This window comes from Hyla sarda, chromosome 1, assembly GCF_029499605.1.
Source record: "Hyla sarda isolate aHylSar1 chromosome 1, aHylSar1.hap1, whole genome shotgun sequence".
Lineage (NCBI taxonomy): Eukaryota > Metazoa > Chordata > Amphibia > Anura > Hylidae > Hyla > Hyla sarda.
This window is the reverse complement of record NC_079189.1, coordinates 249,735,453-249,762,056: the sequence shown is the minus strand read 5'-3', so window position 1 is coordinate 249,762,056 and position 26,604 is coordinate 249,735,453. Positions and strand designations below refer to the sequence as shown.

The window sequence follows — 26,604 nt, the reverse complement described above, 5'->3', positions numbered from 1 at the left end:
TCCATTTTGTCCATTGATCTACCAATAGACCCTAAACTACTGGTTTCCCAAATTACAGCAAAGGTGAAAAAGACTGCACTGGACCAATCCAATGTGCACGTAGTTGTCTAGACAGCCATTCTGGATATGTAAACAGAAGTATAGCAAGAGTCACAGCACCAAACTGGAGACTCTGGGTCTTGTGCAAAAGTTTATTGGTTCCCAAAAGCTTTTGGGAACCAAAACACTTTAGTTCTTTTACACAGGATCCGGAGTCTCCAGTTTGGTGCTGTGGCTCTTGCTATTCTTCAGTTTCCCAAATTAGATACAGAACGTCTGATAATTCAGCATTAGCTTAGTCATGTTACCATGTATTTACTATAGTTTTTTTTTTTTGTGGCAGATTTTCTAGCATCGATGCCCATGATTTTTGCAATTGCAGCAAAATGGTGCCCTTTTGTTAAAAGTGGCACAAAAATGACCCCCATTGCTAGGGTAAATTTGCAATGCTGCATCCAAACTAAATGCTAAACTCTATTAAACTGTGAATACAGGAACTTTACTGAATGCTACAAGTAGGCACCAGGCCTTATTTTATCTGTGGTAAAAATTAGTTTAGTGCACTTTCTCCCACTAAGTAATGCATACTGTATAATTCCCTGTATGCTGATGTGCACTAGGATTTGTAGTCCACCAGCCTAATCATCAGTCTTACCTGTTTAGCTCTGTTTCTGCTACCAAATAAAGGGTACTTGTCATTTTTGTACTCGGGGGAACTAAACCCAAAGCCCATCCTTTCCCTCTCATCAGCCATCCTTTCCCTCTTATCAACCTATTTAATTGTCTGTATATCATTCATTAGCTATATAGCTATAAGTTATATAGCTAATGTATGGTTGTCACTTACATGCATGAAGTGAGAGAATGACATAATCAAGCCATCCACTCTGTCTCTGTCCAAATCACCCTCTGAAAGCAGCCCCCACACTCCTGAGTGGCACAGACCATGTGATTTCTGCCCTGCACTGATAAGTCATGCTCTCTTTAGTGCTGAGCACTGAAAGGTATGTGCAACTTAGCAAATCAGACACTGAACCTGCTCAAAGCAGGAGGGTGGGGGCTGCTTTAGAGCAGAAGCTGGCTTGCAGAGCTGCAATGATCGCTGGGGAGATGTACGCAAGGGGAGGAAAGGAAGGCAAAGAATATCAAGCAGTCAGAGAAGACAACAGGGGCCTCATGAGTCATGCATGTTAGGCCGGAAAGTTTACAGGGAACATATCCAGGTAGTGTGGTGGCTTTGGACCTTCAGATATATATATATATATATATATATATACACTTCACTGGACTACCCCTTTAATATGATTCCACAGTCTACATAATGGATTAATGGTCATATTGATTGATGTAATTGTCTCTTGCTGTGTGTATATTTCCTCTTTTACTATGTTATCCTAACTAGCATTACCTACAGTTTCCCAATACAGAATTAAATAATCTTAGGAAAAAGTTTTACACTATCTCTTACCTGCGAATGCTATCTGTTGGCGAGACTGCATCATCCCAGCTATGCCGCCTAGATGTTGAAAGCGACCTTACTAAAATAGGGATGGCTCCCTGTTCCCTTGCCAAGTCTTCCTGAGATTGCTCCTCCATATTGGTTTGAGTCTCTGAGGTAGTTCTGGTTTCCAGATTCAAGGGACAGAGGAAAGGCTTGGTGTAAGTGATTACAACTTCTCCATTGTCAAAGCTTATATTAGATCCACTAGCAACACAAAATGCAGCTGCAGGTTTGGGAGTTTCCTCAGTATTTTTATTGTCCGTCATTATTAGATCCTTGTAATATTCAGTCCCAAGAAGTGAAGAGTCCAGAGAATGTAAATCTTCATTGCTACTCACTGTATCACTGTAGCAGTTCTCCAAATCGACTGACTGGTCATCCTAAACACAGAAAAACTTAGAGTTTATAAATGTAAGAGATACGTATTCTACTGTATCTATATCGATCAGTCATAACATAAAAGGTATTTTCTTTGGGGGGCAGAGAATGTTTAAAGGTGCTATTGTGCCTTAAAAAATTGTGACATATCATGCTGGCATTTCAGAAGTTTTGATCAGTGGGTTGTTGAGGGACGCACTGAGGAAAAAACTCTCAGCACCCGGACACCAACTGATCAAAACTACTAACATGTTACATTGGGCTATTAAGGGCTAAACAATCACCCTGTCTAATAAGCCCATTAATCAGCTGACAAAAAGCATACCGTATATACTCGAGTATAAGCTGACCCGAATATAAGCCGAGGCCCCTAATTTCACCCCAAAAACCCAGGAAAAGTTATTGACTCGACTATAAGCCTAGGGTGGGAAATACGTCATCCCCCCATGTAATCATCCAGACCCCCGTCATTAACACCCTCATCATCATCACCCTGTCATCATCACCCCGTCATCATCACCATCACCCCGTCATCATCACCCTGTCATCATCACCCTGTCATCATAACCATCACCCCGTCATCATCCCCCCCCCCCCTTCATCATCACCACCTGTCAACCCCTTCATCAGTGGTCTTCAACCTGCGGACCTCCTGATGTTGCAAAACTACAACTCCCAGCATGCCCGGGCAGTCATCGGCTGTCCGGGCATGCTGGGAGTTGTAGTTTTGAAACATCTGGAGGTCCGCAGGTTGAATACCACTGCTGCCTTCGTCATCATCCAGACCCCCTGGAGAAGAGGGCCTCCCGGTGAAGATGGACAGCCCGGAACTCTCCCCACCGGACGGTCCCTGCAGCATAGATGGCCCGCACCAGCTCACCCTTCCTTCCCACCGAGGGGAGGTGAGTAGAAAACTAAAGGGGGGGGGGGGTCTGGATTATGACGAAGGCTGCAGTGGTCTTCAACCTGCAGAGCTCCAGATGTTTCAAAACTACAACTCCCAGCATGCCCGGACAGCCGCTGGCTGTCCGGGCATGCTGGGAGTTGTAGTTTTGCAACATCTGGAGGTCCGCAGGTTGAAGACCACTGAGAAGGAATTGACAGGCGGAGAGTTCACTCGAGTATAAGCCGAGAGTAGCGATTTATCGTGCTGAAAAACTCGGCTTATACTCAAGTATATACGGTATGCTCCTTTATCAGCTGATTGATAAAAGTATAGGGCTACATAAGCAATCCAGCGACCCAATTGTCTGAGCGTACATTTCCAGGCAATGGACAATAGCAGTGAGGGATAAGGGACAATGATGCTTATTTTCTATTTTTAAGGCACCCTGACCCCTTTAAATGTTATTTTTTGTCTTGCCAGACAAGATCAATAAAACCACTGATAAAGTATATAAAACTGAATCATTTGAGATAGCGGAACCCGTTACGAAATATTTTAGGTAACATCTTGAAGTTGATGAGAAAGATCTGAGTGAGTTTGACAAGATGCTTTGACTAGAAGAGTATTTTGTGACCAAGTTTATTGATGCACAGGAGTAACAAAGCCTGGCCTTTCTTGTCCAATCCCTACTGCAAAATGGCAAAAGAATAAAAAATAATGCTGTTGGAAGAAAAAATTCATCACAGCTTTCTGTGTATGCGGCTACTTGGCGGCAGTCAAGTCAGAGTGATCATGTTGACCGTTATCCACCTCAGCACATGACCATTAGGACAGGACCATGGAGCAGTGAAAGAAAGGGGCCTGGTTTGATAAATCATGGATAGCATGCGGCATGCGTGTTGTTTTCCTAGGGAAGAGAAGTTACGAAGATGCATTATAGGAAGACGGTAAGACACAGATTCAGTGTAATGCTTTGGGCAATGCTCTGCTGAGAAACCTTAGTCCTGACATTCATGCTGATGTTACTTTAAAGGGGTACTTCACTGGAAAACATTTTTTTTGTTTTTAAATCCACTGGTGCCAGAAAGTTAAACAGATTTGTAAATGACTTCTATTTAAAAATCTTAATCCTTCCATTACTTATCAGCTGCTGTATGATCCACAGGAAGTTCTTTTCTTTTCTGTCTGACAACAGTGCTCTCTGCTGACACCTCTGTCCATTTTAGGAACTGTCCAGAGCAGGATAGGTTTGCTATGGGGATTTTCTCCTACTCTGGACAGTTCCTAAAATGGACAGAGGTGTCGGCAGAGAGCACTGTGGTCAGGCAGAAAGGAAATTCAAAAAGAAAAGAACCTGTGGAGCATATTGCAGCTGATAAGTACTGGAAGGGTTAAAGGAGTACTCCGCCCCAGACATCTTATCCCCTATCCAAAGTCCCACTGGGGACCCCCGCGATCTCTGCAGCGCCACCCTGCCATCATCGCTACAGAGCACACTGGCTCTGTGCGTGCTGATGGGGCGATGCAGGGGACGGAGCATCGTGATGTCACGGATCTGCCCCCGTAATGTCACATCCCGCCCACTCAATACAAGACTATGGTAGGGGGTGTGGCAATCATCACACCCCCTCCCATAGAATTGTATTAAGGGGGCATGGATTGACATCACGGGGCAGAGCCATGATGTCACGATGCTCCATCCCCTGCATCGCCCCATCAGCACGCACAGAGCCAGTGTGCTCTGTAGTGATGACGGTGGGGTGGCGCTGCAGAGATCACGGGGGTCCCCAGCGGCGGGACCCCCGCAATCAGATGTTCTTATCCCCTATCCTTTGGATAGGGGATAAGATGTCTGGGGCGGAGTACCCCTTTAAGATTTTTAAATAGAAGTAACTTACAAATCTGTTTAACTATCTGGCACCAGTTAATTTAAAAACATGTTTTTCAGTGGAGTACCCCTTTAACATGTACTATCTACCTCAACATAGTGCAAAGTAAGCACAGTCCTTCATGGCAATGGTGATCACTAATTGCATTGGCTACTTTTTGTATGATAATGTGCAAGAAATTTTAATATCTTTGGGATGTGCTAAAAACAAAACCAGATACAATCTATGGGGGCCTCCCTTCAACTTGGTACCATTAGGTTTTAATGTTGTAGATGATTGGTGTATACATACTGTGATTTATTTATTTTTTCCGGATTACCTTTTTTGCCTCTTAGGATAAAAGTTATATTTCTTCTTTTATGATGTTGTATCTATAATATAATATTGCATACTTTCTCATGTAGCAACTGCAAATTATAAACTCTACCTTCTACCCCTATTGGTCGTTACCGATTCACATGTGCTGGTGTCAATCTTGATTAGACAACATTTGGTATTTAAATCAATGATACATCCGAAGAATTATTATGGGACAAATATAAACAATTAGAATACAAGTTTGGTTAGTAAGCTAAACAACACACAGAGTAACAGTGTTTGAAGATACTGGTATAGTTTTCATTTTACATTAGGAGGCTTTTCCTCGTAAGATATCAAACATTAAGAGACTTCCCTATTGTAAAGTTATCAGTGAATGCATTAAAATCTGTAACTTTTTATCTTTGTACCCTCTTAGATTCCTATGTTTGCAGACTTATAGCATGGAAATACAAGTAGTCCGCTCTATGCATCAGTATGCCCCATTTGTAGGCTTAAAGCAGGGAAATAAAAGTACCGTATTTTTCGTCCTATAGGACGCATCGGCGTATAAGACGCACCCAATTTATAGGTGCAAAATCTAAAAAAATAAAGATTTTGAACCCAATAGTGGTCTTCAACCTGCGGACCTCCAGATGTTGCAAAACTACAACTCCCAGCATGCCCGGACAGCCGTTGGCTGTCCGGGCATGCTGGGAGTTGTAGTTTTGCAACATCTGGAGGTCCGCAGATTGAAGACCACTGCATGGGAGGTAATACTCACGTGTCCCCGCCGCTCCGGACCCATCACCACTGCCCTGGATGTCGCTCCATCGCTGTCGCCGTGTCCCCGTCGCTCCGGAACGTCTCTGCTGCCGGCCGGGTATCCTCGCTCTCCGTCGCCGCCATCACGTCGTTACGCACGCCGACGCACGTACGCGACGATGTGATGACGATGAAGGAGAGTGCCGGCCATACAGGGGATCCCTGAACGGAGAAGACACCGAGGAGGCAGGTAAGGTCCCTCCCGGTGTCCTGTAAGCACTAACCCGGCTATTCAGTCGGGCTGTTCGGGACCGCCGCGGTGAAATCGCGGCGGTCCCGAACAGCCTGACTGAACAGCCGGGTTAGTGTCACTTTCCCTTCAGACGCGGCGGTCAGCTTTGATCGCCGCGTCTGAAGGGTTAATACAGGGCATCAGCGCGATCGGTGATGTCCTGTATTAGCCGCGGGTCCCGGCTGTTGATGGCCACAGGGACCGCCATGATAGGGGTGTATTCACCGTATAAGACGCACCAACTTTTTCCCCCCAGTTTTGGGGAAGAAAAAGTGCGTCTTATACGGCAAAAAATACGGTAAGTAGAAAGCTAAAAATGACAGATTTAGAATCAGAGTCTTTTAATCTATTTAGTTTAAAGATGGGTAGAGGTGACAGAGTCCCTTTAAAGGAAATCTGTCATTATCATTTATGTAGTTTAACTACACACATGGCCAGATAGGGCTTAAAAGCAGGGTCACTGACTTCTGCTGGTGTCTGACTATGGAGTCTTGCAATTTGCCCATGACCTACCCCAGGACTTTATCTTGCTGTGCCTGAGCCAACGATGCCTCCTACCTGCGTATTCTTGTCGCCTGCCCAACTGCGACCTGGTACCCTCTAACAGCTTCCACATCCTTGAGGAGGATAAAGGGTGAAAACTTAGAGGGTACTTCTGAGACTACCTGAGCGTGGTTCAAAGCCATACCAGTTGGGCAACACAGTGGGTCCACAACCATTATATTATTACATTACTCATATCATTAACATATATATATATATTTACAGCCAAACATACAGTCTGCTGCATCATGAAATAAAAACCACATGTTTTTCATGTCATTTGGTGTGCTGCGTTATCTACTCCATATATAAATATATATATATCAGTATTAATATTTATTAATATGACTAAAGAGTTTTCTGGATACACCTTGGCAAAATTTGCTAAAATTATAACATTATGTTATGTCACAGGGCCATGTAGAAACAACAAGCACTGACCACTCGCATGCAGTATATGTCAGCTGTCTTGAATCTAGGTAGTTAAAGGGGTACTCCGGTGAAAAACTTTTTTTTTTTTTTTAAATCAACTGGTGCAAGAAAGTTAAACAAATTTGTAAATTACTTCTATTAAAAAATCTTAATCCTTTCTGTACTTATTAGCTGCTGAATACTACAGCGGAAATTATTTTCTTTTTGAAACACAGAGCTCTCTGCTGACATCACGAGCACAGTGCTCTCTGCTGACATATCTGTCCATTTTAGGAACTGTCCAGAACAGCATATGTTTGCTATGGGGATTTCCTTTTACTCTGGACAGTTCCTAAAATGGACAGAGAGGTCGGCAGAGAGCACAGTGCTCGGGATGTCAGCAGAGAGCTCTGTGTTTCAAATGGAAAATAATTTCCACTGTAGTATTCAGCAGCTAATAAGTACAGGAAGGATTAAGATTTTTTAATAGAAGTAATTTACAAATCTGTTTAACTTTCTGGCACCAGTTGATTTAAAAAAAATAAAAATAAAATTCACCGGAGTACCCCTTTAAGTTACAAATGTTTATGTCTCTACCCCTGTAGTTCCAGAGGTTTCCTACTCATGGTCACAACATTTATATAAATAATCTAGCAAACATATTTTAACCTACAAAAGTGCCAATCTATCTAGTAGACTACCAATATTTTTAGTAAGAACTTTACCACTTTCCCCCTCAGCTTCATATTATTCTCTCCTCGTATCCACAGTAGAGTAATGCTTGGTTTTTTTCCACCATTATCATAGGGGGAGATTTATCAAAACTTGTGTAGAGGAAGAGTGGTGCAGTTGCCTATAGCAACCAATCAGATAGCTATTTATTTATTTTGAAAAAAGTCTCTAAAAATGAAAGAAGCAATCTGATTGGTTGCTAAGTGCAACTGCACCACTCTTCCTCTCCAAAGGGTTTAAATGGATTGTCAGCTCAGATTCTCAACTGCACTCCATTCAAACACCTCCTCACCCTAGTCAGGCAGGTCAGAAGGAATAAAGCACTTGGGACTCCTATTCTAATGATCGTGGGGCTCCCAATGTAAAAACCTTCAAAGAAGTAGATAGAAAAATTTAGTGGGGGGGGGGGGGGGGGTATTTACAGTAGTTATAAATACATGTCTGGCAAGGTAAATATGTTCATATATTTAGGGTGTGTTCACACGCTATTACTAGCAGTGGGTTTAACGCTGCGAGTTACGCTACCATTGATTTGGACCCCACAGACAGTCTGCAAATCGGGGACTGTCTGACAGTCCGCAGATTTGCGGACTGTCCCCGGACCCATTTAAATCAATGGTAGCGTAACTCGCAGCGTGTTTCCCGCAGCGTGAAACCCACTGCTAGTAATAGCGTGTGAACGCACCCTAAAAAAGTGATCAAGACTGATGTTTTCCTCCTAGCACTTACATTCTCCTAAAAGGATGCAATATTATAAACAATAATTTACCTTCTCTTCTTCCAGGAAAAACATTCCCCCTGTGTTCATGGAAGGAGACCCTTGCTCAGCATCTGGAGTCGCACTTCGTGAGTCTGGTATAGCAGCAAATCCGGAGCACGGCTTACATTCTGATGCTGAAAGCGAAAATAAGATACAGAAAGAAACATTTAGAATCTACTGATTGCGACACTGGAAATACTAGTCATGTGTTATGGGGAACTATCATTAGTTCTGTTTTTTTTTCATTGCTTTTGCAAAAATAAAGCTAGAAGATTTAATAAGTTGTCTTAGGGCCCGGCTGCTAAATCTCTGCATGGAGGTTTTGTCTGTAGAGGGCGCTGTAAGGTGGTAGGACCACTTTGACGTGCACTGTCTCCATAGAAGGCAACGCAATCCAGTCCAACATGTTCATTCTTTTGGTCGGTCCTGAATCTTGAATTTCCGACCCGGAAATTCCGCAGAGTGAATGATGCAACAAAATGGCATTGAAAACAGTGGGAAACAAGCGGAATTCCCCAGTGGAAGTTTGCCGGCAGAAGTTCAGGACTGGCCCTTATAGTAAGATTCTGTTTGTTGCTCTTACCAATCAATTACAGCTCAGCTTTCACTTCTCATATTGCTCTGGTAAAATGAAAGCTGAACTCTGATTGGTTTCTATGGGCAATAAGACAGTTTGATAAAGTAGCTTATTTTTATTGATAAAATATCCAATAAGACAATTACATTAAATACATCAGTATTTGCCATTTGGCTGGGAAGGTAGAATTGAGTAGAAGGAGGGCAGTCAGCAAAAGGGACTAGTGATGTCGCGAACATAAAATTTTTGGTTCGCGAACGGCGAACGCGAACTTCCGCAAATGTTCGCGAACCGGGCGAACCACCATTGACTTCAATGGGCAGGCGAATTTTAAAACCCACAGGGACTCTTTCTGGCCACAATAGTGATTTAAAAGTTGTTTCAAGGGGACTAATACCTGGACTGTGGCGTGCTAGAGGGGGATCCATGGCAAAACTCCCATGGAAAATTACATAGTTGATGCAGAGTCTGGTTTTAATCCATAAAGAGCATAAATCACCTATTATTCCTAAATTCTTTGGAATAACGTGCTTTAGCCCCCTTTAGGCAGCACATAGAGCCCCCCTTTAGGCATCACATAGTTAGATCCCCCCTTTAGGCAGCACATAGATAGAGCCCCCCTTTAGGCAGCACATAGAGCCACCTTTAGGCAGCACATAGTTAGATCCCCTTTAGGCATCACATAGTTAGATCCCCCTTTAGGCAGCACATAGATTCCCCCATATTAGGCAGCACATAGTTAGAGCCTCCCTTTAGGCAGCACATATTTAGATCCCCCCTTTAGGCAGTACATAGATTCCCCCATATTAGGCAGCAGATAGTTAAAGCCCCCTTTAGGCAGCACTGGTTTTATTTCACAGCCAAAAAAGGTATTTTTTTTTTTAATTTAAACAACTGTCACACCAAATGTGATTTTCACTAGTGTGACAATGAACAAAAAAGGTTGCCAGCAGAGTTCCCCTTTTAAGCAGAGGTCCCCAACCAGGGTGCCTCCAGCAGTTGCAAGACACACGGACTGAACTTATAGCCCTTTTAATACTGTAGTTAGTTGCTTGAAGGTACTTAAGTTTTACACTGGAGTACCCCTTTTAACCAGCGGTTCCCTCCCAACCAGGGTGCCTCCAGCTGTTGCAAGACACACGGACTGAACTTATAGCCCTTTTAATACTGTAGTTAGTTGCTTGAAGGTACTTAAGTTTTACACTGGAGTACCCCTTTTAACCAGCAGTTCCTTCCCAACCAGGGTGCCTCCAGCTGTTGCAAGACGCACGGACTGATATTTGAGCCCTAAAAAGGGCTTTTTTGGGTGCTGTCCTTAAAGCAGATGTTAGACTAGTGCTTTAGGAGTAAAGTGGACCCTGAATACACCACCTAGCAGCAACCTAGCTATCGCTTTCCCTATTACAGCAGGAGCAGCTTCTCTGTCCCTCCACTTTCTAAGCCTACAGCATGCCGAATGAAGGTAAAATGGCGTCCGTGCAGGAGGTAGGAGGGTCTGGAAGGAAGGGACTGCTGCTGATTGGCTGTAATGTGTCTGCTGACTCTGACTCACAGGGTCAAAGTTTACCGCAATGTTAAAGTATAGGGGGCAAATCGAACTTCACACATGTTCGCCCGGCGATGCGAATGCGAACATGCTAAGTTCGCCAGGAACTGTTCGTCGGCGAACAATTCACAACATCTCTAAAAGGGACGAGAGTAGTCAGCATGAAGGAAGCAGTCAACATGTAGGAGGAGGCAGTTAGCAGGGTAGTCATCATGAAGGAGGGGTAGTCAATATGACAGAAGAGAACAGTCAGCATTAGGGAGGGGGTAATCAGCATGAGAAAGGAGGGCAGTCACCATGAAGAAGAAGAAGACAGTGAGCCTGAAGGAGGAGGCAGTTAGTAAGAAGCAGGGTAGTCATCATGAGTGAGGAGAGAAGTCAGCATGAGGGAGGGGGCAGGCAGCATGAAGGAGGATGCAGTTAGCAGGAAGCCGGGCAGTCAGCCAGTGAGTATGAGGGAGGAGGGCAGTTAGCATAGCTGGGGAGCAGTCAGTGTTAGGAAGGGGCAGAGGAAGCAGTCAGTGTAAAAGAGTGGACTTTTTTGATATGAAGCACTTAGGGGTGCATAAAGTTATCATTTTACCTTATAGTTTTAGTTGCTATTAACAATACCGTGGAGCACTTTGGCGGGCACTAATGAGGGCATTATGTGAATGGTACTATATAATTTGCATGGTACTATTTTTGGGAGTGCTATCTGTATTTTCCTGTAATTTGATGGGCATTATAGTATATAGCGCTGAACATCCAGGCATCCACATTTTGAGCTAACATTAGGCTTACATGGGAGGAAAGGGGTGAGTTAGAATGTGCTTGGAAAGCAAGGAGTCAAAGATATCTGTGCTGCAAACTCTGCAGAGACAAGAAATAGCTGGAAAAATTTGCCATGGTCGTCTGGGCTTGAGGGAGAAGATGGGGAAAGAGAAGTAACTGGATGTAGCTGATAATTATCATTTTGCCATCACAATTAGATACATAGATAGACAGATAGGAAATTATGAAATACATGGAGGAGGCGTGTTGACCCCAGCTACCTGCACGAGGAGAGCCAGAGCGCCATGAAAGAGATTGTGGGAGGATATTAGCGGTCTGACCCCCTGCATCAGACACTTATACACTATCCTTTCAGTAGGAAATTGATTTTCCTAAACCAGAGTACTCCTGTTAGAAAACAACCCTACTGCACTGAATTTGAGGTCTATTTCAGTAAAAGCCATTGGGTTTGCCATGAATTAATGTCTAAGGTTACCCATACCTCTTTACTTTCATCCAGATCTTCTGTCTTCCCTTGGTTATACAGGATGGACATGAGTTTTTCAACCATACTTACTAAGTAATTATAAATCTATAATAACTATATTTAACTGTAAACTGAGGATGTGCTTGGAAAGCATGGAGTCAAAGATATCTGTGCTGAGAAAAGACATAGCTGAAAGAATTTGCCATGGTGGTCCCCCTATCTGCATACATGGGGCTCTTATTTGCATTAACATCTAGGGGATTCATCTTTATAATTCCACACTGGGGGGTTGCCAGAGATCACCATCTTATGGAAGAAGGTCTATCGTTTCCTTCTCCCATCCAAGAGAGATAGCCAACGAAGGTTCCAGGGAAGGGCCTCCCTTCTCAGGGCATCAACTCCCCCCCTAGGATTAGGGGAAGCGATTAGGGTTGTTGGTATAAACAGGGTATAACAAGTAGAGGCCACTCATCCATAAGGCTCCATCCTAGACCCTGCTTCCCCTTTCCTCCCCCTTCTCCCTCTTTCCTATCTATAGGATTAACATATTTAAATTTATATTTGTATGTATGCTTTTTTTGTTGTATCTTTGGCCCTTGGTGGTCCGTGGTTTAACAGTTCTGGAGCCACTATGTTTTTTTTAATACATCAGCATATATATTGAAATTGCTGTGAGGGTTTTGATTTGTTGGCCATAATTGGGGAATTTTAGAGATAAATTGAATAAAAGTTAGGTTTTAGTGTTGTTTCTTGGATAGTTAAACCTCAGTTGTACCATGAATGTAACACCGTAAGCTGAAAAAAACAAGTGTTTCTAGAAAGTCTCATCACTCGATAATGGACCTGTGAAAAAGGATCCGCGATCAGCCGACTAATGAGCATGCCTCAATATACCTTGCTGTGAAATCAGAACCATATGGAAGCTCAATATAGTCTCACAGTTTTCTACATGTGCCTTAAAACTTTATTCAACTTGGAGGTTGTCCAGAGTTCTCATATATTACTCACCTCAGCAGTCTCTGCTCACATGTACAGCATGTGACTGCTGTGGCCAGTCATTGGCTGCAGCATCATGTTAACAATGTACCTTTTTCTATTTGATGTCAGTTGCTCATACCCAGTTTTATAAAAATAAATAAAATAAAAAAAAGTCACAGGCAACCCCTTAATGAGGTATTCCAGGAAAAAACTTTTTTTTATATATCCACTGGCTCCAGAAAGTTAAACAGATTTGTAAATTACTTCTATAAAAAAAAAAAATCTTAATCCTTTCAATAATTATCAGCTGTTGAAGTTGAGTTGTTCTTTTCTGTCTGGCAACAGTGCTCTCTGCTGACATCTCTGCTTGTCTCGGGAACTGCACAGAGTAGAAGAGGTTTGCTGTGGGGATTTGTTTCTACTCTGGACAGTTCCTGAGACAGGTGTCATCAGAGAGGACTTAGACAGAAAAGAACAACTCAACTTCAGCAGCTCATAAGTACTGAAAGGGTTATAATTTTTTAATAGAAGTAATTTACAAATCTGTTTAACTTTCCGGAGCCAGTTGATTTATATATAAATTTTTTTTTTTTACCCGGATAACCCCTTTAACCCCTTAAGGACTCAGCCCATTTTGGCCTTAAGGACTCAGACAATTTAATTTTTACGTTTTCATTTTTTCCTCCTCGCCTTCTAAAAATCATAACTCTTTTATATTTTCATCCACAGACTAGTATGAGGGCTTGTTTTTTGCGCGACCCGTTGTCCTTTGTAATGACATCACTCATTATATCATAAAATGTATGGCGCAACCAAAAAACACTATTTTTGTGGGGAAATTAAAACGAAAAACGCAATTTTGCTAATTTTGAAAGGTTTCGTTTTCACGCCGTACAATTTACGGTAAAAATGACATGTGTTCTTTATTCTGAGGGTCAATACGATTAAAATGATACCCATTATTACATACTTTTATATTATTGTTGCGCTTAAAAAAAATCACAAACTTTTTAACCAAATTAGTACGTTTATAATCCCTTTATTTTGATGACCTCTAACTTTTTTATTTTTCCGTATAAGCGGCGGTATGGGGGCTCATTTTTTGCGCCATGATCTGTACTTTTTTTTGATACCACATTTGCATATGAAAAACTTTTAATTCATTTTTTATAATTTTTTTTTAATAAAATGTATTACAAAAGTAGGAATTTTGGACTTTTTTTTTTTTTCGTTCACGCCGTTCACCGTACGGGATCATTAACATTTTATTTTAATTGTTCGGACATTTACGCACGCGACGATACCAAATATGTCTATAAAAAATGTTTACGCTTTTTGGGGGTAAAATAGGAAAAAACGGACGTTTTACTTTTTTATTGGGGGAGGGGATTTTTCACTTTTTTTTTACTTTTACATTTTTTTACATTTTTTTTTACACTTGAATAGTCCCCATAGGGGACTATTCATAGCAATACCATGATTGCTAATACTGATCTGTTCTATGTATAGGACATAGAACAGATCAGTATTATCGGTCATCTTCTGCTCTGGTCTGCTCGATCACAGACCAGAGCAGGAGACGCCGGGAGCCGGACGGAGGCAAGAGAGGGGACCTCCGTGCGGCGTTATGAATGATCGGATCCCCGCAGCAGCGCTGCGGGCGATCCGATCATTCATTCAAATCGCGAACTGCCACAGATGCCGGGATCTGTATTGATCCCGGCACCTGAGGGGTTAATGGAGGACGCCCGCGAGATTGCGGGCGTCGGCCATTGCCGGCGGGTCCCTGGCTGCGATCAGCAGCCGGGATCAGCCGCGCATGACACGGGCATCGCTCCGATGCCCACGGTTATGCATAGGACGTAAATGTACGTCCTGGTGCGTTAAGTACCACCTCACCAGGACGTACATTTACGTCCTGCGTCCTTAAGGGGTTAAAGCAACATGGGATTTCTCCATTCTGGTAACATTTTTGCAGAAATAATAACCAACAAAAATAAGTGACAAATGCTTGTGACTGCATTGTTTGCATAAATATACCATAACCAACCAATTGAAAAGTAAATTATTCCCCTTTTTCTTATGAACATGTAAAGCCTGTTAATACAGTAATACAGAAATTTGGCCACAAACTATTTTTTTTTTAGCTTAGAATATAAATTTTGAAACTTTAATTTAAAGAAGTGTTCTCATATGTCACGATGATCTTTTATGGGAAATCCAGAGAAGGGCTGCTGATCTTCATTATCATTGTTTAAATTAACATAAAATTCATATAATGTCTGTGATGCACATTCAGTATATGTTCTGGATAAATCTCCTGATGTCTGCACTGTGTGCCTAAAGACTATAATGGCCAAGAATAACAAAAGGTTGTCTTTGGCATCCGTTGGGCTAATATATGTTGTGTATATACAGCTGTATTGAAAAGTGTAATTGACTGCAAAAAAAGAATATATTGAGTATCTGTTTACATAAGCTTTAAAGGGGTTCTTCAGTGAAAATGTTTTTTTTTATCAACTGGTACCAGAAAGTTAAACAGATTTGTGTATTACTTCTGTTTAAAAACCTAATCCTTCCAGTACTTATCAGATGCTGTATACTACAAAGGAAGTTCTTTTCTTTTTTAATTTATTTTCTGTCTGACCACAGTGCTCTCTGCTGACACCTCTGTCAATGTCAGGAACTATCCAGAGCAGGAGAGGTTTGTTATGGGGATTTGCTTCTACTATGGACAGTTCATGACTAGTGTTGAGCGGCATAGGCCATATTCGAATTCGCGAATATTCACGAATATATGGACGAATATTCGTCATATATTCGCGAATATTCGCATATTCGTTATATTCTCGTTTTATTTTCGCATATGCGAATATTCGCGTATGCGAAAATTAACATATGTGAAAATTAGCGTATGCAAAATTAGCACACACATAAATTCGCATATGCGAAAATTTGCATATGCGAATTTTCGTATATGCGAATTTTCGCACGCCAGTCTCACACAGTAGTGTATTACAGCCTTCTTTACACCACACAAGATGGAAGCAGAGAGGGATGATCACTGTGATGTGTACTGTGAAGAAAAAAAAAAAAAAGAATATTCGTAATTACGAATATATAGCTCTATATTCGCGATATTCGCGAATATGCGATATTCGCGAATAATATTCGAATTGCGAATATTCGCGAGCAACACTATTCATGACACAAATAAAGGTGGCAGCAGGGAGCAGTGTGGTCAGATTGGAAAGAACTACACAACTTCCTCTGTAGTATAAAGCAGCTCATAAGTACAGGAAGGATTAAGATATTTAAATAGAAGTAATTTACAAATCTGTTTAACTTTCTGGCACCAGTTGATAAAAATTGTTTTCCATTGGAGTACCTCTTTAACATACAGTGGGAGTTTAGCCCAGTAGAGATGGACAAACGGCAGTAAACAGCAGTCTGAGATAATGATACAGTTCAAATGCAGACCTTCTTCTGCAGTTTATTGTTCAAAAACAAAATACAGCCGTACAACTACTTTCTCCTGCCTTGTTCTCCTGATCAGCAGGGGTCTGAAACTTTAGACCCCCCCCCGCTGATCAAAACTTTAGACATGTCACTAGGACATGTCCAAAGTTTTTTCTAATGACAGTGGCCATTTAACTAAATTATTTCCCAACTCCAATATGGCATGACTTGAGATAAATTCTCTGATGTGCTGTTATTGGTTTAGTTAGAGCCCAGATGGGCAGGTGTTCATTTTCCATGTTATTGCTGATGTCAATTGTCAGACATTATGTTACAAGTAAAGCTAAATTACAAATAAAGCTAAGTTAGGCTTTAAAATTCTAATTTTCCAATCAAGGTGTAGAAACATCTTAAAAATGACCAAGAGAACTGGGAGGTCCGCAGAGCTAAATTGCAAGTGTCATAGCAAAGGGTCTGCAATGTAAGTTTTTCCCCATCAATCTGGGAATGTGAAGAATTTTAGAAATTCATCAAAAAGGAAAAACTTTCATTGTATTTTAGCATCTGGGTCTTCAGGAATGCATTGTATGTTGTATGTTGTTATAAATAAACAGTTGGCCTCATTTACTAAGAGTGGAGTGTTGTTTTCTTGGTGGGAATCACATTTAAAATCAACCTCCTTACTTGCGAACCTCATTTCGATGAAGTATAGAAGGGAATACTTATATACTATCACTTCTTTTCAGTAAATATTCGCATTATTATTTACATTTTTAACTCCTTAAGGACTCAAGGCGTACCTGTACGTCCTTAGTCCGCTCCCGTTCTATAACGTGGGGCCACAATGGGTTGTGCCCGGCACCTAGCTATTAACCCGTGGCTAATAGCTATTAACCCTTCAGACTCTGCGTTAAAAGTTGAACGCCACGTCTAAAGTGACAGTAAAACATTGCCGGTTAGCTCAGGGGGCTGTTCAGGACCACCGCGGCAAAATGTAAGACATGAGGAGGGTCCCTTACCTTGCCTCCTGGTGTCTGATCACAGAGTGACTGCTCAGTGCCTGAGATCCAGGCATAAGCAGTCAAGCGCCACAATCATTGATCAATGGTTTCCTATGAGAAACTATTGATCGATGTAAGAGATCAGGGCATGCAGTTTTATAGCCACTAGAGAGGGCTATAACACTGCAAAAAAAAAAAAAGTGAATAACGATCATTTAACCCCTTCCCTCATAAAAGTTTGAATCACCCCCCTTTTCCCATTAAAAAAAAACCCAGTGTAAATAAAAATAAACATATGTGGTATCGCCGCGTGCGGAAATGTCCGAATTATAAAAATATATTGTTAATTAAACCACATAGTCTATGGCGTGCGTGCAAAAAAATTCCAAAGTCCAAAATAGTGTATTTTTGGTCACTTTTTATATCATGAAAAAATGAATAAAAAGCGATCAAAAAGTCCGATCAATACAAAAATAATACCGCTAAAAACTTCAGATCACGGCACAAAAAATTAGCCCCATACCACCCCGTACATGGAAAAATAAAAAAGTTATAGGGGTCAGAAGATGACAATTTTAAACGTATACATTTTCCTGCATGTAGTTATGATTTTTTCCAGAATTACGACAAAATCGAACCTATATAAGTAGGGTATCATTTTAATCATATGGACCTACAGAATTAAGATAAGGTGTCGCTTTTACTGAAAAATTTACTGCATAGAAACGGAAGCCCCCAAAATTGACAAAATTGCATTTTTTCTTCAATTTTGTCGCAAAATCATTTTTTTCCCGTTTTGCCATAGATTTTTGGGTAAAATGACTGATGTCATTACAAAGTAGAATTGGTGGTACAAAAAATAAGCCATCATATGGATTTTAAGGTGCAAAATTAAAAGGGTTATGAATTCTTAAAGGTAAGGAGAAAAAATGAAAGTGCAAAAATGGAAAAACGCTGAGTCATTAAGGGGTTAAATAAGTGCATTCAGCTCCAATTTATCGTTCAAGTCGAGCGGGCCAGTAGCATTGGTTCGAAGGATCCATAAGGCTTCCTTTTTTTAATAAATCTTGCTGTTTAGTGTAACCTTGTTCAGGAATTTCCACTCTTTCAATAGCAAAAAATTTTAAGAAGCAGATTTTGTTAATTTTGTCAATCATTTGAATGACGTCAACACGATGAAAATGATTTTTACATACGTGTATGGCGATCAGTCCCTTGAATTTTTAGACTTAAAAATTGACATTGTTCATAATAACAAAATTACGTCTGGTTATAGGAAACCATCTTCAAAGATTTCTTTGCTTCATTATGCTTCATCCCATCCCACCCACATGAAGAACGCCATCCCAACCAGTCAATTTATACATTTAAAACGGATTAATAACAATCCAAGCAACTGATGTTGCAACTGCAACAAGCAACTGATGTTGCTAAGGACAACCCTATAATCACATATAGGAAGAACATCACTATACTTTATTATATTAACAGACGGAAAATAAATAAAACTCATTTACGCAACTGGCTAAGTGACAGTCGACCAACAGAGAATTTTACCTGTGGGTCATGTTCATTCTGTAAATTTAATGGTAAATAGAATTGAGCTAAACTAGGAGGTTATGACATAAATATCAGACGATTCATGCAGAACCCCTTTTGTCGTTTATTGCCTGCTCTGTATTTGTGGATACTTCTACATAGGGAAAACTATACGGCCCCTATTTCATAGGGTAAGAGAGCACCTGAGATGCCTGAAAAAGGAATGGGAGCCCAACGCCTAGTTTCCCATATGTTAGAAGCTCACAATAATAATCCAGAGGCATTAAAATTTCTATATACCTGGTGAGTGCTCCGCATTTCTTCTATGATATATCAATGATTTTGGTTTACGAATGCAAAAAATAGATCAGTAGAGTTGACCAGTATTAGAGGTGAGCGAATCGAATCGGACGAAGTTGAATTTGTTCAGAATTTCATGAAAAATTTGATACAGAGCGAATCAAAGCTTCTACTCAATTCGAAATAACAAATTTCTTCGTTTATGACACTCGCTGCGATTGTCCTGTATAATGTATAGATGCGAGTTGCTTTCTCCTGCGCTTGCATCTTTGCAATAGATAGGACGATCGTAGCGGGTGTCAGGAGTGACCCCCGCTGTGATCTGTCCTTAACTGCAGGTACTACTGCTCCCAACATGGAGCACACTCTGCTCCATGCTGGGAGCTGTAGTACCTGCATTAATAGACAGATCGCAGTGGGTGTCACTTCTGACACCTGTTGTGAATTGCCTATTAATGCAGGTACTACAGCTCCCAGAATGGAGCAGAGTGTGCTCCATGTTGGGAGCAGTAGTACTTGCAGGTAAGGAAAGATCACAGCAGGTGTCATTCCTGACACCCGCTGCGATCGTCCTGTGTAACATATAGATGTGGGTGGCCAGCTGCTCTTCTCTGGTCCCATTGTAGCATGAGTATATGCCATATATATACCTATTATTCATATTTCCCGCAGAGAGCTGTGATTGGCTGGAACCATCTGGCCAATCACAGCTCTCTGTGGGAAATATGAATAAGTGGTGTGAATGCTATTCACATCACTGGCCAGCCAGAGTATAGTGCAGTGATGCGAGCGCAGGAGAAAGCCACTCCATCTCTGCAATAGATAGGATGATCGCATCAGGTGTTAGGAGTGACACCCGAGGTGATCTGTCCATTAGTACAGGTACTACAGCTCCCATCATGGAACAGTCTGTGCCATGCTGGGAGTAGTAGTAATACCTAAAAAATGTAAAGAATAAAGGGAAAAAAAAGTGAAACACACAGACTTTAGTAAACACAACAATAAAATACATTACTAATAAAACATTTAAAAAAATTAATTAAAAAAATATATATTATTTTTACATTTAAATGGCCCCTTTCTACATTTTCACTATTGTCGGCTAAATTTTTAGGTCCCTGCCCACCCACATAAATTGATCCCTGTTTAAAAATTAACATAAAAAAAATGTTGTCTTTCAATTTTCGGGAGCGGGCAGGGACCAGAAAATACAGCGCTCTATATTAAATATGAATGAGGAGTGCATTTCATAATTTTTTTTCTAGTTTTTGTTCTAAATAATAATTTTTTTTTTACTTTACTTTTTTAGCCTGATTTATTAAATTTTTTCGGGCATTTAGATGTGCTGCCATGAATAAGTGCGGGGGTCAGAGTCGAGATGAGGACAGGGACATCAGTAATATGTATAATACAGTGTGCAAAAAAAGGCTGAGTTTCCCTAATTTACCAAAAATCCATAAATTTACAGAGGTCTTCTATCAGGAATCAAAGATACTTCAAATTGTAATTTGCAGATGCAGATGGCTGGGACAATAATGTATGTATGTATTTAATGTAATTCTGAAGGACGATGTCATTGTAATTATACAATATATGGTTTTAAATGACAAATTACTGCAAACTCTTCTTGTAATTCCAGTGTCTCAGCATATGCAAGAAGACATGGATGGGAGCTATAATTTCAGTAGGATGGAAAGGACTTTTTCATTGCTGTAAACTGTAGAAGGGAATATGTAACCATGGATGTGGGATGAGGGATGGAAACATGTAACTGTTGGCACCCCTGAATTTTTTTTAACAAAATTAAGTATTTCTCACAGAAAAGGATTGCAGTAATCCATGTTTTGCTATACACATGTTTATACCCTTTGTGTGTATTGGAACTAAACCATAAAAGGGAGGAAAAAAAGCAAATTGGACATAATGTCACACCAAACTCCAAAAATGGGCTGGACAAAATTATTGGCACCCTTAACTTAATATTTGGATGCATACCCTTTGGAAAAAATAACTGAAATCTGTTGCTTCCTATAACCATCAATAAGCTTCTTACACCTCTCAGCCAGAATGTTGGACCACTCTTCCTTTGCAAACTGCACCAGGTCTCTCTTTTCCCAACAGCAATTTTAAGATCTCTCCACAGGTGTTCAATGGGATTTAGATCTGGACTCATTGCTGGCCACTTCAGAACTCTTTTTTTGTTTTTTGTTTTATACCAATCTTCATGTATTTTTATCAGGAGTCTGTGGACTTTCAATATCTGTGGTCATATAAAACCCCTCTACACCATCCCACCCTATGAGGGGTAAGACTTAAGTCCTCTATATGGCTGTTTTATGTATGTATATATAAAAAAAATGCACTTTCTCTCATAGTAAAAAAAATGTCTTATATTTTTTCTCACAGTGCTCTGCTTCACAAATACATCCCTGAACCCTCATCTATCATTGTCTCTCAAATAGTCACAGCTTTATCAAGTTATTCTGAATATTCTGATCATTGGGAATAGTGTGACTATACCTTTAAGGGTGTTATGGTGTGATGTATAAATTATCTACATATTTGCATAAATCTCAAATACAATTGAATTATGTTGTGCTAAATGGTTGTTACATTTAGCACATCTTCATGACGCATATCTGACTTTGACCGACACAGACTCCTTCACTTACTGAGGATGTCTATCTTCTTTTATCTATATTGTTATCATTGCTATTGTATTTATTCATCTTTGTGTATTTGGTACACTATAATTATCTCCTGTGGCAACAGTGTGGTTCCTCTTATCCCTGATGAGCCCCCAAAAATTACAGGGGCGAAATGCGTTGGCTAGAGAGGTTGGCCACCATTTTTGTTACAGTGTATATACTTACCCTTTCCCCCTCTCCACACTTAGGAATAGGAGTTGGTCTATGTATTAGGGATTCTAGTTTTAGGGTTCACCTGTACCCTCTACCTTTCCCCTTTCTATATTGTTGGCAATTTTTGGCAAACATTTTTTTTTTGTGTACCCAAATGTCAATAATTTTTTTGATTTATATGATCTAGTAAAATTCACAAATTTAAGTCTTATGTGAGCCTGATTGGTGTTATATAGTTGGTAAAATTCTTTGATACTCTCACCAAGGGTTTATTATCATTTGGGTTCTGGTTACCCATACAAATTACTAGAAGTGGGTCTTTCACTTCAGAACTCTCCAGTGCTTTGTTGCCATCCATTTCTCGGTGCTTTTTGACATATGTTTGGGTAATTGTCCTGGGGGAAAACCCAAGATCTCGGAGACAAACCCAGCTTTCTGAGACTGGGCTGTACAGTGCAACCCAAAATCTGTTGGTAAACCTCATGATGCCTTACACATTTCAAGGCACCCAGTGCCAGAGGCTGCAAAACAACCCCAAAACATCATTGAACCCCCACCATATTTCACTGTAGGTACTGTGTCCTTTTCTTTGTAGTATAGTAAAATCCAACTTTATTAGAAATCCATTTAAATATTGTAGGTAGGTGAAAAAATATGAGGAAAAATAGGGGAATAAAAACACAAACGAAACGCCGACGCGTTTCTACTTAACAGCAAGTCTTAGTCATGGAAAATTACAGACACACCGTCCGGTATATATACATGGATAAGCAACACGTGACATGACATCACACGCTAACACGCCCTCCCCAAAATGGGATGTCGAGCCACATACAGCCCAATGCACCTAAATTGTCAAAAAACAATACCATATGCATATCATATATCAATCTGTGCCTCAAAAAATATATATATAAAAGGAGCTATATTAGCATATACAATAAACGTTGTAACCACGGGTGCGAGCAAATAGCAATTTGATAGCATGTCAAGGCATATATGTTAATATATTTCTGCATGTGGTGCTCAAAATTTTTAATGTTTGTTTACATTTTTTTCATTACTTTTACTTCATGGTATTGCAATTTCAGTCTTGAGGAATGTTTATCATGCATATAATACATATTATGCATGCAGTGAAACAGAGCAGCTACCCTATTCAGACTGCAAAAATAGTTATTGATGTCTTATTTAATAGATTTTATTGTAATTTAGACCGATACATATAGAAAGAATTCCTATGCTAAGCTTAGTAACTTAACTGAAGGTTAGCATTTCTGAAGATGGATATCTACAGGATGAGAAAATTTGTACTGCTATCTCCAGGATGGATGTGTCTGAGACTCACATACTTTCCTTTCGGGACAAGGTACACATGAATTTAGCGTTGATGTGAGATATTTCCATTGCATGTTAACCTGGTACTCTTTAAGCGCAGGGTTGTACACACAGTTGAGGGTGGAAATGAAAGCCAGCAACTCAGCTAGTAATAAAAACAGTGCTAAATATTTGGAAGGTTTTGCTGTGATATATTTCTGTAAGGTTATTAGCTATATGAATTTCATAGGTAGTGAGACCATGACTAATACTACAAAACCATGAATGGCACAGTAGGCAAAGAAGTCTATGGGGTTTATTTACTAAGAGTGGAGTGGAGTTTTCCTTGTGGGTCTTGATTTCTGACGGTATTTTCTAAGGTTTCCGTACATTTTGTACTTTTCCCTATGTTTTGCTTTTTTTTTACACCTGTTCTGATCTGTTGGGTTTTCCTAAGCTCAAATCCACCACATTTTCTGTGGAAACCTTAATAAATATGTTGGAATTTTTCAAAACTGTCGGGGACATGCCCCTTTTGTCGGGACCATGCCCACTTTCTCCCGTGACCACGCCCCCTTTTCGGGTTTTTCTTGTAAAATGAAGGGTTTGGGGTTTTTTTTTGGACGCAAATTGTGTCGCATGGAACATGAAAAGAGAGAGAAAAAAGAGTTGGGATCATGTTAGTAAATAAACCCCTATATGTTTCATCTGTAGGATCGCATCCATTTATTATCATATGCTTATATACTGCATTATCTTTTAGTTTTCACCTCCCACTTGAATTGCATCAGTGCTCTGATTTACAAATGGAGTACTAGGCTTGTGGCTTAAAGGGGTACTCCGCCCCTAGACATCTTATCCCCTATCCAAAGGATAGGGGATAAGATGTCTGATTGTGGGGGTCCCGCCGCTGAGAACCCCTGCGATCTCTCCTGCAGCACCCTGTGTTATCTGCTGCATGTAGCAAACTTGGCCCTGTGCATGATGATGGGCGATACAGGGGCCGAAGTATTGTGACATCACGGTCCGCCCCCCTCAATGCAAGTCTATGGGAGGGGGCATGGTGACCCTCACACCCACTCCCATAGACTTGTATTGAGGGGGCGGTGTATGACATCATGAAGGGGTGAGGCCATGATATCATGATACTCCGGCCCCTGTATTGCCCGTCATCAGGCACGGGGCAAAGTTCGCCCTGTGCAGCAGATGACACAGGATGCTGCAGGAGAGATCGCGGGGGTTCCCAGCAGTGGGACCCCCGCGATCAGACATCTTTGGATAGGGGATAAGATGTCTAGGGGGGGAGTACCACTTTAAAGCATGCTACTAGGTTCCTACCATTTAGATAATCTAACCACCAACATCCCTAATAATCACTGTTCAATGCATTAGCCCTGTAAAAGGATAAAAATAAAATATACATATTTACATAGTGTGGCAGCATGCCATTAATCTGGAGAAAAAAGGCATTTCTCCTGATGAAGTTGGATCTACAATCCAAAAACAAGAGCGGGATTGTGGGAGTTGGAAAAAACAGCTTCCTTCCACTACAGCTACAGTCTGGTCCTGCTAGAAGCCACCTGAGAGACCCCCTGTGAAAAGAGCACTTGGCCTCTTGGGAAAGAGCTCCCAGGGTGAGAAGACACAGGCCAGACCAGGCTTGTAGGAGTTAGTCTTGAGGAGCCCAAGTCTGGTGAGACAGGCCAGGCACTTGTGCTATGGAGCAGTAGGCTCCAAACTAATAGGAACAAGGTCCTGTGTAATCTAGTGCTCAGCCAAGCATGCATTGGTTTTGTCTAAATTTGCACAGTGTTGCCAATGCTTTTCTTTGTGGATGAAGAACAAAGCTGTCTGAGACCAGTTAAAACATACATTGCTGTGTTTGGACTACAGTTTGTGGTGTGACTGACAACCATTTCAAACACTGGTGACCCTCATGAATAAGAATATGATTCAGGGCATAATGATAACTTTTATTGCCAACATTGATAGTTTTATATTATCAAGTATACTATATAACAGTGATGTTTCTTTTTTTCTTTTATCTAATAAAGATTAATATAGCATTTCTAGTAGACATAGCAAAAATGTAATCTGCAGTGTTAGTTAGGCAGCAGTTCCACCACATTAGGTAGCATAATTTCCCCAAATTATGTAGCAGTTACCCCACATTAGGTAGCATAGTTTCTTCACATTATGTAGCATAGTTTCCCCACATTAGGTAGCACAGTTTCCTCACATTAGGTAGCATAGTTTCCCCACATAAGGTAGCATAGTTTCCCCACATTAGGTAGCATAGATTCCCCACATTAGGTAGCAGTTACCCCACATTAGGTAGAATAGATTCCTCACATTAGGTAGCATAGATTCCCCACATTAGGTAGCATAGTTTCCCCACACTAGGTAGCATAGATTCTCCACATTAGGTAGCAGTTTCCCCACATAAGGTATCATAGATTCCCCACATTATGTAGCAGTTTCCCCACATTAGGTATCATAGATTCCCCACATTAGGTATCATAGATTCCCCACATTAGGTAGCATAGCCCACAACACACAGACAGACACATACACACACACATACAGACACACACATAGACACACTTACCTGGCCTGCGCAGCGCTTCTCCTCTCCGGCGTCGGCCTGACGAGTGACGTCACTGACGTCTTCCTCTGCGGAGGTACGTCACTTGCGCAACTTCCCTTGTCAGACCTGGGTCTGCCGGCTACAGACTCGCTGTCTCGCTGCGCTATGATGCACCGCAGTGGTGGTGCAGCTGCAGGGCCGGCCCTACCATGAACCTACTAGGCACAAAAAAAGGGGGTCAGCAAAGTGCCACCCCTGAAAAGTGGCGCCTGGGACCAATGGTCCCACCGGGTCCCATGGTAAGGCCGGCCCTGGATCGGGCGGTGGGCCCCCTCACATGCTGGGTCCCTTAATGGTGTGAAGTAACAGTATTGACAGCACTGTACTGAAATATATCGATAGTGTAACAACACTGACAGGTAGCTAGAAAACAGAACCAGGCTTCACCTTTAGTAGTCACCTTTCTTGGTTCCTAACAATGGTTTTCAGTACTTTACCACATCCAGGATTTATGGCAGGCCAGAATAGGATAACCAGTCCGCAGTCACAAGAGAAATCAAACAAGCATGTATCACAACACAATCTAAAGAACAACAAGCTATAGGGTCAGAGAACTCAATAAGAAAAAATCAAACCAACAAACAAGCAAACACAAAGCAAACAGTTGCAGCAAGAGTATAAACTGTATACTGGAGTATAAATTTAA

General features: G+C 41.1%; 1 protein-coding gene and 1 long non-coding RNA gene across 3 annotated transcripts in view; one reads left to right on the top strand and one right to left on the bottom strand.

Moving 5' to 3' along the window:
• The window catches only part of LOC130367731 (uncharacterized), a 126,508-nt gene extending 117,802 nt beyond the window's left edge, over positions 1-8,706 (top strand). For both annotated transcript variants that reach the window (XR_008892148.1, XR_008892150.1), the window contains exon 3: positions 8,518-8,706. This is a non-coding gene — a long non-coding RNA (uncharacterized LOC130367731). The remainder of the gene's footprint in view (positions 1-8,517) is intronic.
• Positions 1-26,604, bottom strand: part of ARHGEF18 (Rho/Rac guanine nucleotide exchange factor 18) — a 328,222-nt gene that overhangs the window by 232,742 nt on the left and 68,876 nt on the right. The window contains exons 2-3 of the mRNA XM_056570400.1: positions 8,503-8,627; positions 1,508-1,920 (exon numbers count right to left, since the gene is read on the bottom strand). Of these exons, the coding sequence (XP_056426375.1) occupies positions 1,508-1,920; positions 8,503-8,627 (538 nt within the window). The remainder of the gene's footprint in view (positions 1-1,507; positions 1,921-8,502; positions 8,628-26,604) is intronic.